At 40.3% G+C, this 13793-nt stretch overlaps 2 protein-coding genes across 2 annotated transcripts; one reads left to right on the plus strand and one right to left on the minus strand.

Moving 5' to 3' along the window:
- Positions 1-269: 269 nt before the first annotated feature.
- arl14 (ADP-ribosylation factor-like 14) lies at positions 270-2830 on the plus strand. The gene has a single exon (XM_005721293.1). The coding sequence runs from the start codon at positions 2123-2125 to the stop codon at positions 2723-2725; it is 603 nt and encodes a 200-aa protein (XP_005721350.1). The 5' UTR covers positions 270-2122; the 3' UTR covers positions 2726-2830.
- A 2656-nt stretch (positions 2831-5486) lies between these two features.
- LOC102203289 (zona pellucida sperm-binding protein 3-like) lies at positions 5487-8728 on the minus strand. Its single transcript, XM_005721294.1, has 8 exons — positions 8203-8728; positions 7964-8079; positions 7781-7884; positions 7442-7616; positions 7205-7322; positions 6439-6524; positions 5962-6230; positions 5487-5783 (listed from the first exon to the last, which is right to left on the minus strand). The coding sequence occupies exons 1-8, from the start codon at positions 8611-8613 to the stop codon at positions 5686-5688; spliced, it is 1377 nt and encodes a 458-aa protein (XP_005721351.1). The 5' UTR covers positions 8614-8728; the 3' UTR covers positions 5487-5685.
- Between the last annotated feature and the right edge of the window lie 5065 nt (positions 8729-13793).

Consider the following 13793-nt stretch of genomic DNA (forward strand, 5'->3'; position numbering starts at 1 on the left):
GTCTTAAGTGCCTTCCGTTGCAAATATAGATTTTGGGGAGATGCAAACAGCTTCTCATATGTTTACCTCAAGACATTTCGTTAAAAGAATCCAGCTAACAACAGTCACAAAGGCTAGGAGGGTGAGGTCACACTAAGATTGAGGGAAAACACGTGACCCGAGCGTTTCTGGGATGCTTCTCCCAGACCACAAATAGCTCTCTCACTCAGAGCTGCCGTCTGCAAGGTAACTCAACACCGCAGTCTTCAGCCTTGAAGCTCAGCGATGTCAAGTTCAGTGACACTCTGCACCAGGTGGCCAAACTCAGAATAGCCTCCACACGACTTCATCCAAATTCCTAAGACCAGTGTGGTCTAATAACTATAAAAATCAACAGCGTCTTTACGGGAACGCTTTGCCGCTGTTTATTTAAATTTGGCATGCTATACGAGAGATCAGTGCGCGTGGAAGACACGTGAGATTAACTAACAAGCAGGAATACACCACTTCTGGCTTTAAAAAAAACCCTTAGATCGTTTTTAGGAATCTTCTCGAAGTTCCAAACAACATGGGACAGCATGGCTCCAAATCTTCCATTGAAGCCCGTGCGATTTTTCAGAGCGATGGCGCAGCGGAAATGTGCCAGAAAGCGGACACATGCTCTACCCCAGGCTCAGTTGTCCGCTTTCAGAAGAGGGTGACCAATCAGTCGGCCTGTCTTCACTCTTCCCCCCGGACAAGGCAGAAATCAGAACTCGACTCTTGGCCCCTGCGTCGCCGTGACACCGGAGGACTGGTGTACGTGATGGATAACCCAACCGGCGGGGTGTGGGTGAAGCCGGAGGAGAAATGGTCCAGATCTTGATACAAAAAACTGAAATACAAATGATTTAATCAGTGGAATCAGTTGAGCATCTTACAGAGTAGCAGATGTTGTTGATTTATCTTCCTGCTGTGAGGTGAGCCTCCACTGTGCCCGCCCGCAATGCAGTGAGGTGGATTCAATCGACCTTCTCCTTACCGAGGATTTGGCTGGACGGATCATTGAGATGAACGGATGTTTCTTTATTCTGTTTACATGTTCAGTGTTAGACTGAGAGGGGGATGGTGAGGGGAGGTGATAGCCACCGAGTCTATGTCTTTGGGTGCTCTATTATTCTGAATGATGTGAAGCAGAGTAAACAAAGGGAAGGGGCCTGGCTGTAATGCTTTGGTCGATGGTGTCATGGTGAAACCTGCACCCTACCAATGGCTGACCAACCATTATTGATTTTGTCCACTTTCCTTTTTTAAAAAATTATTTGACTTTTATTTCTGTTTATAATTACGCGTGTATGTGCTATACAACATACACGAGTATTAAAATACAATATTTTAAAATAACGATGGCATTTTGGATGTGATGGAGTGACCTTGATTTAGGACGGAATGTCCACAAGGGGTAAAAGCAAGTTGTGCGTGACGTGACCTCAAGTTTATGATGTTTGGCTGCTTCTGGTTTTCTAGAAGCACTGGAATCTGAGTTGATTTTTTTAATGTGCATGTCAGCGTTGAAACATCCATCTCATATTTAACATGGCTGACAAGCCCGTGTAGAAATGTGTTCGAATACAAGAACTGTGTGTATGCAAACAGGAAGAGCTTCGACGTTTTATTTATTTATTTATTAATTTAAGTATCACTTATTTAATTCCGTGATTGGACATGTCATTCAAATTTCGAAATGTTGTAACAGTTTGAGGCATCCCAGTCACTAAGGCACCTTCCACTACGGTCCTTTTTAACTTTAACTGGTTTGGTGTAATTGGCTATTATTTAGTTTTTAATATTTAAGTGTTTGAGTACCCGGTTTTGTTCTCAGTGCGCTTTTGACACTTTTACGAATGCACATTAGTCAGCCTGATATCTTCGGATAACAAACATAAAGTGATGGAATACATGACCAATAAAAGTGTAACTGGGGAACGGGAAACTTTGCCCTCTGGTGTGACGCCTTATCGGAACACAGTGCCTTAGCAGGGAACTAATGGCTTATCCATTAAACCTCGGTAAACGCACTAAGCAAACACCGCGTCAGACGGGCACAGTGCGGAGGATGTGACTGTCCCGCGTCAGTTAACAGCCTTTGTATCTGCACTTCACCATGGGATTATGGGTTTCCAAACCTCAAGTGCAAGTTCTTCTGCTGGGTCTGGACAACGCTGGAAAATCGACTCTCCTCTACAAACTGAAGCACAACACTAGTGTCAGCACCGTCCCTACCATCGGCTTCAACGTGGAAATGCTCGAGGCCAGAAAGAACAGGAGAAAAATAGCTATAACCATCTGGGATATCGGCGGTCAAGGGAACATGCGCGACCACTGGCCGAATTTCTACCAGAACGCTGGAGCTATCGTGTTCGTTGTGGACAGTGCCGACCAGGAGCGCCTGAACGAGGCGCAAAGGGAGCTGGAAAGAACTCTGAGAAATGATGAGCTCCGGGGCCGTCCGCTGATTCTTCTCGCCAACAAACAGGACGTCGACGGCGCGCTGAATGTCACTGAAATGAAGGACAGATTCAATATGAGAAAGATCTGCCAGGAGCGGGATTGTTTCGTTCAGCCATGCTCTGCGTCGACGGGATTTGGAGTTGAGGAGGCCTTTAAACGAGTGGTCCAAGTGGTCAAACTTCCGTCAGAGCCCGGTGCAGTGAAAGACAATATCAAGGATACAGTGCACTACCTCAGAACAAACACCAAACATTAACATTTATTTATAAGCAATGTGTTATTTGACAATATGACGAATGAGCTCTGACACTACCTTCTGTTTTAATTCCTTTATATCAACAATAAATCGTATTTAAAGAAATGCCATGTTTTGGTTACATTTCTATGATTCTTACGCCCACGGAGACATGCACTAATCATATAAACAGGTAAGCTGTTTATTAGGTGTGCGTTTAGAAACTGCATATCCGTATCTCCTTTTAATTATTAAACGCAATTCTGTTATCTCACAGTCGTGTATCTCACTGACAGCATCGTCAACCCAGGGGAAAAGCGCAACAAAGACAAGTGCAAATAGGTTTGGATGATTTAGTTGCGTTGCACTGACTCTCGGCTGTAAACAGTCTCCTTTGGCTAGTGTTTCATTTCACTTATGTAAGAAATGATAGATGCTGATAATCCACTGATTGCTTTTCGCTTTCTAAATGGCTAGTCTGCAAAAACATAATCTAAATGTGGTAAATGCTGACTGTATTCATTTTACTAGGCTGTATTAGAGTCTGGCTGATTAAAGAGCAGATACTTGTTTTTTGTTTCCTTTATCTTTGTTATATCATATCACATCGAATCTATGAAGCATTAGATGCGATATGATAATAAATCGAGCCTCAGTGCTGAGAGTATTTAGCAGAAAATTAAGCTAAACCTGAACACTCACTTGGACACACTTTTTTGGAAGAAATGGAGGAATTGGATGAAAATCTTCCAGAGGCATACAGTTCATGTTGTATGGGAATTCACCTGGCGATATTTTGTGCGTTCTTCTCCAAAAATGCGCACTATAGTGACAAATATCGCGAATATCGAATACTTGAATCTATAGTGCTACGTGTTCGTGCCTTGTAGCTTGTCCGTCACAGGATTCCGGTCGTCGATCTCTTTCCGCCCCGAACCGTCTCCTCATATGTCGGCAGATGTTTGCATTCATCGTATGTTGGCAAATGCGCAGCGGCAGCTGGATCCGCTGAGCTGTCCGGTGTACAGCTCTCCATAAGCATTTCTTGCGATGTGGTGGCCGCTGGCTGTCCATTTTGAGGTGGGATGTCCTGCCTTGATCTTGAACACAGCACCCTCTGGACAAAGTATCCCAACGCGAAGAGAAGCAGCAGAATAAGTATTCCAGAAAGTTTTCGGGTGACCATGGCGATGCTGTAGTACGTATAGTTAACCAACTCCGGGCAACAGGTGACAACAGAGGTGTTGTTTCCCTGCGTGCAGCATATCTGATCATTTCTGCAAAGGACGTCTCCGCATCTCCGGCTGCAATCAACAACCGTGTGAACAAAAAGGCAAGTAGTGAACAACGCCAGCAGTTGGTTTCTGAGGGAAAACATCGCCGATGTGTTCAACGGGATAAAACAACCCAGTGAGAGACAACAGCTAAAGCCCTGAAACAGGATGCAGGCGAGACGACGCAAATGCCCGGACTGAAACACTGACGCAGAGCATTATCCACTCACCGCATCCCCAGAGCATGGATAAAACGACGGACCAGGGTGGGTAATCAACAATCTTAAGTCTACGTATTAACAGTACCAATCGGCAGACGATAAACTGTAAGCATTCCCCGACTGAAAACGATCAGGCAGAGATCTGGACTTGCATCTGTAACCCCTGCAACGCATGAATATGCTAATAAAGCAGTGGCACTGAACTCCTAAGTGCTACTTCAGTGCGCTCCTGATTTGTTATGCACTTAGCAGGTTTATTGGTACAGCAAATCGTAAACAGCATACATATAGTGGCTTGTTCATCTGATATGCAAGTAAACAGGCGCCCGGGAAATCGACAAGTCGTGTCAGAAAGGCTGAAGAATGGCAATTAATCACGGAGATGGGAGGGGACGCTGAAAACAAAGTGGCCCGTGCAGACTGTTTCAGCACCGCGGACAGCGCTCATCACGCCCACCGAGGACAATAACAAGGGGCGCTGTCCGAGATGCTGACACCAAAAAATCCAAAGAGCATAAATGCTCCACTTGGCACGAGCGCAAAAAAAATTCCATTTGCAATATTAATACCACTTTGCGTACATCAAGGGGTCAAGCCAGGCCACCCCCTTAAAAGGCCGCAATGTTCAGCGGACGTTCATTTAAGATGATCCGTACATGATGAAATAAGTGCTACTAGGGAAGTGCTGCTCATGGAAGGTGTTTGCTAAAACCCTAAAAGGCTGCTACACAAAAGCACAGAAGTGATACTTTCTAATGTTTATTAAACAGATTTACTGATAAAGTGTAAAGCTGCTCTTTTATGAATAAAAGGTTAGAAGACAAAGATGCAACAGTTTCAGTAATCCATCTCTCCAGGGAGCTGTGACTAATGCGTTACTGGATATCTGAAAAGCCAGGATTTTATATTGCATCAAATACCCCTCATTGTGACAATAATGTGGTTACATGAGTAGGCTGAGGGTAGTAATGGAAGGAAGCGCTCTCTAATAGCATGTCTGCATATCTTCTTAATTGATAATGGTTGGCATGTTAGATGAATCTTTACAGCTGGCAAAAGGATGCATTGTTTGCGTTCAAGTACACAAGTAATGCATCATTTTGACATCCACTTCTGTTGCTCGGGGCTAATGAGCTTGAGTGCTTAAAAACCCGATGCTAATTAAATTATTTGCTAGCTCCATATCAAGTTGAGACTGAAAATTACAGGATGTTGTGGATTTGTTCATGTTTGTTGTCTATAGCAAAGAGTTATTTGAGGTAGAAAATACATAATTTAAAGAAACTGATGGCAAGCAGCACACACTTAAATGGCTGGAGAAGTTCAGACAAAACTTTATTTGAAAAATGTAACGAGCCTGATTGTGTTCTAGTGCACAGGATGAGCTACATTCATGGGGTTTGTGTACAGCATTCACAACATGTTTGTAAAGTCAGCAGAGAAATCTTTATTTTAACCCTCACTCTCCAGTAAAGCCTCCCGAGTCTCAGGTGGTCTTGTTTGAAACTACTGTTTTTGGGTCTGCTAAACTTGTGATATGGTTACTGAATGGCAGCACAGTTAAGGGTCCCAGCTGGAGGCTCCCTGTAAAAACAGGGAAAAAATAAAAATAAATTACAGATCACAGTGTCTCACTCAGGTTTCCTTTGAGCTCCACTCAAGGTTTAATTATTAAATCTCTGAAATACAAGTTCAACAGCAATCCAATTTTAATGAAAAGGTGTTTAATAGCAGAAACCCACTGATTTAAGATTGTACTCACGTGCTACATAGTCTGTTCCTCCCTTCATTAATTTAGCAGAGGATTGCTCATGTTTTGTGTGCCTGCGCTGGTGTAATCTTGGACGGAAACGGACATAAGTTGCTGGATGAGGTTTGGGACTGTTCTGGACTAAACCTTCCAGTGAAGACAAGGTGGGCCCTGCTTTGGCATTCATAGTAGTTTTAGGAGGTTGGGTGGACTGAGTTTCAACCTGGTGGGCAATATTACAGCTCCTACATGCCTCATCATTCCCGTCGACTGAACGCCACCTGGATAATGTGAAATTTTACATGTGTAAAATAAAATTACCCATCTGTGAAATCTGATATAACAAACTAAATATATTGTACTTTTAGATTTTAGTGATTTTAGAGACATCGTTTTGATTATGTCCATCATGACTTATTTTCTGATAACATGGTAGCACAAATGGGCAACTGACCATTGCTGCACATAAAAATGACACGATTTTGGTACCTGTTCTCAGTTAAAGAGCAGGCCCGGTTTTGTGAGGTGGCAGTCATTGTGGCTGGAACAGCCTTTACATGGCAGGTTATATAAACCTGTGAATGAGACAAGAGTTAAGGACATAATTTGGCCAAAGACAGTTGAGATTAAGTCACTAAGGACACCACTGCAGAACAGCCATCCCACTTCTTTGCTCTGAGAAACTCTTGAGTAGCTTCTACAGTATGCTTTAGGTCATTATCCCATTTCCACTGTGAAGCACTGATCGGTTTTGCAGCATTTGACTGAACCCATTTTTGTCCTTCTCCTATATATGCACAAGATAAGAATAGTTTCTTTGTTTCATCTGTCCAAAGACATGGCCCAATGATGGCCACCTTCATATGCACAGACATTTCTTTGGCCCTTATATTTAAACTTCTAGTGAAAAGATCAAATACAAACTCAACAATTTAAATCAGCTTCAGATATGATGTCTCCATTTTTCGTAAAAACAAAGAGAGAGCACTGCCTGTTGGCCAAGTGTGCAACTACATATAAAATTATTGTTATTCTTAAACAACAATGCAAAAATTTGGGTGAAACCCTTGAATTAGAGTCGAAAGCTTTCAATGGCACATTGATTTAAAAATCCACTGTGGTGTTGTAAAGAAGCAAAACTACAAAAATAGCATGTTTGGTTTGACAAATTATGGGTCCAACTGTATATTACAGTAAAACACACAGGTCTCATATTGAACATATGTACTGTGGAAAGCCATTATTTACTATCAACCTGGTTGCTGGGTGATTGGTAAAAAATGAAGGCTTCTAGCTGGAATCTCAGCTTGTGTTCCTCGGTTCTTGGCAGAAAACGCGAGCTGGAGTTTGTCAGGTAAGCATCAGTAAGACATCTGTTATGTAAAAAAATAAAGACAATTTAAAAATGAAAGCCTATGACATGATATGAGTTTTACTATATGGAAATATAGGCCTCTTTATTGAGAATTAAAGATTTAGGAGTAGAACTCACCCATGCTCAACAAAATCATATCTTAATGCTACGTCTGCATCAGGAGTTGCTGTGCCAACACAATGGTCAATGTACACTCGCAGGGGCATGTGGTTACCAGTAACAGCAGAGACTTCAAAATGAATCGAGTCACCAAGGAAATATGTATAAGACCCCCTCTGAAACGTCCAATCATCTGCAAGATGGCAACAATTAAAAAAATAAAAGTACTTGTAAGCCTCTAATGAATATTCCTAAAACCTGTGATGGCATTTTAAAGATGAATCTTTGTGTGATGACGTTAAGTATGACTCTTAGCAACAGCAGAACAATGTTTCATGGCTGTCATCCTTGTAATACCGGTCATGAGATGCAGATGAAAGTCTATCTGGTCTTCTGCTGAAGCTGTTGCAACAAGTGGAACCCAGGTGGGATGAAGGGAAATGCCACCTACAGAATACTTCCTGGAAACAGACAGATTTCACACAGACACACAGATTGCCACAGCACACTGCAAACTTCTGTTCATGTGCATAGGCATACTTTTTGTAATGACATTCAACTGGAATAGCAGCTCCACCCAGCCTAAGCAAACCATCAGATGAGGGCTCAGGTGAGTAGACGAGCACATTGGCATAGATAAGCTTCTCTTTTGTGGACTGAAAGAAAATGTTAACATTTTAGTCTGCAACTCACACTTCATTTTGTTTTGTAAAAGGAGAAACTTTTGACCAGAACACAGCAGTGACTGAGCCACGCTCCAGAGAACTAGCAGTGCTTACTGAGAGCTTTGTTCCACAATCCACCAGCTGGGCCCGGATGGTGAACTCCGCCTCTCCCGATGGGACTGCTCCGCATACTCTCTCCTCACCCGCGGAAACTGAGCCGAGTCTCAGATGTCCGCCGTCCACCTGTAGGCCTGTGTCAAACATGTCAGCCTGTACCACGACCTCCATGGCATCCGGTTGGCAATTTACCGTGACCGGACGAGGGCGCTCCCGGTGCTCCGTGCTCGGTTTCTGTTTTACCGCACCAAACTGAGGCTGGATGCGGCCATATGTCCCACCCTGGCTCAAGGAGTTTGCCACGCTTGACTCGCTGCTGTGAACTAACCGGCTGCTTTGTGCCAATGCGCAAACGGAATACAAAATGATAAAGCACCAAGAAACGAGGCCGTGCAGGTAACAGTCCATGCTTTAGTCAGATTTTTGGAAGGAGTGATGAGTCCCCCGACAACACAGCCTCTGAAAGAAAAAGCACCACCGCTGTAAGTGATTGCTCTCCAACACACCTGGTTTGACTGATTATAACCGTTTCACTGAGCATGCGTGCCCGTTACTTGAAACGTGACGACACAAAAGTGATTTTTTGCTAAACAACAAGTTTAACTAAAGTGCAACAAGTGAAAAGCTTATTTTCGGCATAATTTTATTCATTTAGATTGTGTGGTCGTTTAGAAAATATAAATGCTATTGTATATATTTTCCACCAGGTGGCACTAAAACAGCTTAAAGTCAGTTTGTCGACAGGGATTGGATGATGTAATGATGACTTCATTCCTCTGTTTAGAAGTGACTGTTTTTGCACTGAAGTTTGTCTTGAGCCTCACGATTTTAGCACCAATTTATCACGTCAGCTCTACTGGGATGTTCGTGAAATGACATTACTTAATAACTACCTAAAGTAAATAAAAAATAGTCTGATTTAATTCCAACTGAACCTGACAACTAAACAAAAAAAAATTACATTTATAAACTAGAAGGGGCAGCAGGTGGGGCTTCTTTAACCTGGGTTTTCCCCCTTAGTCTACATTCAGGTTGCCCCATCATAAACACTTTTAAGTCTATACTGATGAAACTACATACATTTACATAGTATTAAATGAATTAACAAGGTATTTTCTGCTTGTGTGGTGCTTTCTTTCCTATCATGTTATCACATGTATTTGGACCATCATCTCATTCTATCTTCTGTGCCTGATTGTGATCCTTTTTTCCCCTTTTTAAATGTTTTTTTTTTGTCTACCTCACATGTTTCTGTGGCAAAAATGTCGCACCTCTTTTCTCAGCCTCATAAGCCACAAATGTCAGCTGTGACAATTCAAACGAACAGGGAAGGGATGCGGACGGAAACAAAGTTATATTTCATTTTCAGTTCGGTTTTATGAATAAACAGTTCGCCTTACCTCTGCTTTCAAACCATCGTTCCCACAATTAACCTGTGTAACTTTCAGGTGGCACTCTAGGGCATTGACCTGATTAAATCAATTAAGTTTGTGTTCGAGTCAAGAAAACATCAACAGCGTTTTACACGCTCACAAGTACGATGACGATGGTTTTTTAGAGTATTCTGTTTGTCTGTTGCACAAGCATGTCTAAGCAACCTACACTAAATTCAATATCGAAACTGAAAGTGTGGCATGTTCGGATTTTTTTTCCTTTGTAAATAACGAATACAGTAGTTGATATTGTGAGAAATCAATGCGCTACTGCACACACCCAGAACCCTGCATAATCTATGACATCATTTAGGAAACACCCAGTATATATCGTGTTACATGGAAGTGCTGTATCCTGAATGTCGTCACAGCCTGGATATGACTAAAACCTGCAATTATAATGAGAAATAAAACAAGCTTATCTCGGTATTTCATTGTTAATAATTTTGTGTGGACTTTTCTGTATAAATATGACACAAAACATCAAAAATAAAGTCCTAAAAGTAAAAAAAGAGAACAAAATTAAATAAAAGAGACAAAAACAGATTGAACATTACATATATTTAAGTGGCAACAGTATGTGACGTGTCTGGTGTACAGCCTTGTGTAGCAGTAAGTGCAGCCTTACACTTCCTGGTCAGTCAGCTCTTGATCAGTCCTGCACACTGTCTTGGAGTACTTCTAACCAATTTCAATCCATACAATGCATTTTCAGGACACTTGTTGATTTCTTCATGTTAACTGCTGACTTCAGCTCATTCCACATTTCAGTTGGATCAAGCTGAAGACTTGGTTGCAGTCTTGCTGCATGACCCGCACCTTCTTTTTTTATTGCTATAATTTAAAATTTATTCATCAAAGTACAGCTACAAAAACGAGCCCAAAGCATGATGTCACTACTATATAGCTTCACAGATGAGTGACGTTTCCTCTTCTGAAATGCAGTGTTCTTCTTTCTCCACAGGTAACACTGTGTTCATGAAGATGAATGTGTGAGGGGGTTTTAGCTGCTTAAAGGTTACCCACTGTGACCTCCCAACCCCGGAATAGGTGCTTTCCTCCATTTGCAGTAGGAAATCTGTCCGATTGTGGATTGGTTGTGTCCATACTTATCAACAACTCTGAAATCTTGTTTGTTTTTATCGTAAAACACTTCCACAAACACATGTTGGGAAGATTAGATTTTTTTTTTCTGAATGTTTTTTTAGTAAACACAGGCTGCTGACTCATAGCTGACTCGCACCCTGCTGACTGAAAGCACCTGACTCTAATTTCACCTTTAAATTAATGGCTAATCACTGAAGTTCACACACATGTGCGTCTCACAGATATGGAAGATTGGATTTATTTATTATTATTTAATTACCTGCTTGTGGATATAGTGTTAAAATCAGAACCATGTTTTAGTTCATGGTTATTCAATAATACTAAATAACAATTACAATAATGATTCTTTCTGTAAATCTTGGTCTTAACAGATTAACTATTTGATGCATTTCTTATTACATTGACTGTAATGGCACCATAATGAAATGTCATAATCCAGTTTTTAAGTTTAATTTAACCCCTTGGACAGATACTGATTGACTTTCCTTCTTGATATCAGACCACGTTTTATTGGCATTTTATTATCACTATTTTATCATGACAATAATAGTCACCTGACTGTCATTATCTTAACTTGGGGATTTCCAAATGAAGCGTGAACAAACACTATACTGTGGTCTCTTTGTAAATGTTCTTCATGGTGGGTTTAGTTTGCTACATGTTTATAGGAAACATAGAGCATTGTGATTGCTCTGTGGCAAAAACAAAGAAACAAAACAAAATCCATCAATGTGCAATCTACATTTTTTTGTTGTTTAAAATGTATTAAGGAATATTTTTTTTCTTATAGTCCACAAATGCTTTTTATTGTTTTCAAGCTTGACCGTAAACTAACCATGTCTTTAGATTCTTATAAAGAGTTAAAGCAGTTATCTTGTTGTAACATATTTAAAGTGAAAAAAATAAATAAATTAATCAGTGAACAAAAAAAGTGTAAACCAGCAGGTAGTATGCAGGAAAAAATATTTATTCAATGATTCTTAGAATCAAATAAATAACAACACGTTCAACATTTGAAAATAAATAGTCCAGAATAAAATAAATAAATAAATATCATTTTCAAGTCAGTAAACACAGTTAAATATAAGTCGTCAATTTTAAGATATGAGTTAAGTAATTTATGAAACTTTAAAGTATATTGAAGTGTTTTCTGTCACAGCAACATTAACTGACTGTCACCGTAGTTTCTGTAATTTCTTTCTGGAGCCTCTTGAGTATTCTTGTTCTGGAGCTCAGTGACGATTCATTTAGTGTATTCATCAGAGGTCATGTACCCAATCACTCGGTTTATTGTGATGGCACGGACCTGGAAGCCCTTCAGCACTTTGCAGAGGTGAAGTCTTTGGTCGAAGGAGGTTCCGATGTTTGCAGCAGCCTTAAAGAAACACAGAAACATTATAAATGATTTGAAACATTTATGTAATTAAATTTTGTTTCCCTAACAAGCCTAAAATTTCTTTTTCAAAATATTAATGAGAAAGACCCGAAGAAGTGTGAAATCAAGCTTGATTTAAAAAAAAATAGATCTCTTACCTCCCTTAAGGTCGAATCTGATGCCGGAAATATTCCGAAGCAGTTCTGTTGAGAGCAAAAAAATTCTTATATGATATAAATAATGTAAATGTTGGTAGTTTGTGATTTCTCCTTTGTTAAGATTTTAAAATTTATTTTAGTACCCTGGCAAATCACAGTACGATAAAACAACATTCAGAGAGTAATTTTATGAAAGAGTCTGCATTTATTTATTGAGAATTATGTAAAATCACAGTAAAAATGATAATAATTGTGTACAATCACATACCTTCATGAGTTCCCTGAGACTGAACAGAAGAGTACCAACAGGCTGCGCTGCGAGAAATTCGTCATAGTACCTCAGATCCTCCCGAATGTTTTTCAAACATGAGCTCTAAACACAGCAAGCACAACCACAATAAATGTCAAACATCATTTTAGATTTGCTTGGAATTATTCGGCTTCCATGTCTAGACCTTAACATGTTTATCAAGAATATAAAGTAAAGAAAAAAAATGATGAAGTGGCACAAAAACCTACCTGGTCAAATCCTGATGTAGTGATTTCTGAGCATGCTGATCCCTGTGGGGGAAACACAGTTAAGTCATCAGAGGCACAGCTAAAAAAGACTTATCAAATGTTTGTTATGTCTTGTTTCCATTTCACAATGTATCCTGAAACAAAATGGAAGCAATCTGGTATTTAAAGTGGGTACCTGTGGTGCACACGCTGATGGTGTGCTGGTTTTTTTGTACAGCTCCATGTTCTGCTTCGTGCAGTCAATTCCACTAAACAGGGTTTTCTGTTTGAGGACAAGTAATATTTAATAAAATGTAAACTGTAAGAAAAAAACCCTGTGGATTTGCATTCGTTGTAGGCCTACCTGGTTGAGTACATCCGTGATGTTCTGGAGCAGTGTTCTTGCGTATAATACACAGGAGTCTTGCATTCCCATCAGTGGCACAGATTGGCTGATCTGCCATAAAGGACAAGTGAGCACTAGGAGCAGCAGTGCAGGAGTGAAGTCTAGAAAAAAAAAGAGAAAAATTAGATAACTGTAAAATATCTCTTGGAAGATTAGACTCTTCAATCATGATACGTTATACTCACAGAGCTTGATGAGGGGCATCTTGGTTCAGAGTGGTAAGCTGTGTTCTTTGACTGTGTCTGGCTGAGCAGTGTTTTATATTCAGACTGATGCAGGGATTTCCCTGCATCAGTCAATGGAGCAGATCCACTGTAAGTTGAAAGTGTGGGCTCAAAATTGTGTAGTTTCCTTTCTCACCATATAACCGTGGTTTGCTGAAACTAATGTCTGTTCATTGTTCGATTACCAAAGAAAACATATTGAAAGTTCATCACATATGCTCTTTTAAACTTTGATTGTGCACAGTTATGTCTAATATTTCTCAAAATATTGATCGCATCTAAGATATCATTAATCACAACTAAACTTATATAGCCTTTTAAGGATGAAAAATAATAAAAGAAAAAGGCTGAAACATTTTTTTATGTGACAAAAAACTGAAAAAAAAA

This window comes from Pundamilia nyererei, unplaced genomic scaffold, assembly GCF_000239375.1.
Source record: "Pundamilia nyererei isolate P.nyererei 1_Seehausen unplaced genomic scaffold, PunNye1.0 scaffold00004, whole genome shotgun sequence".
NCBI classification, from domain to species: Eukaryota; Metazoa; Chordata; class Actinopteri; order Cichliformes; family Cichlidae; genus Pundamilia; species Pundamilia nyererei.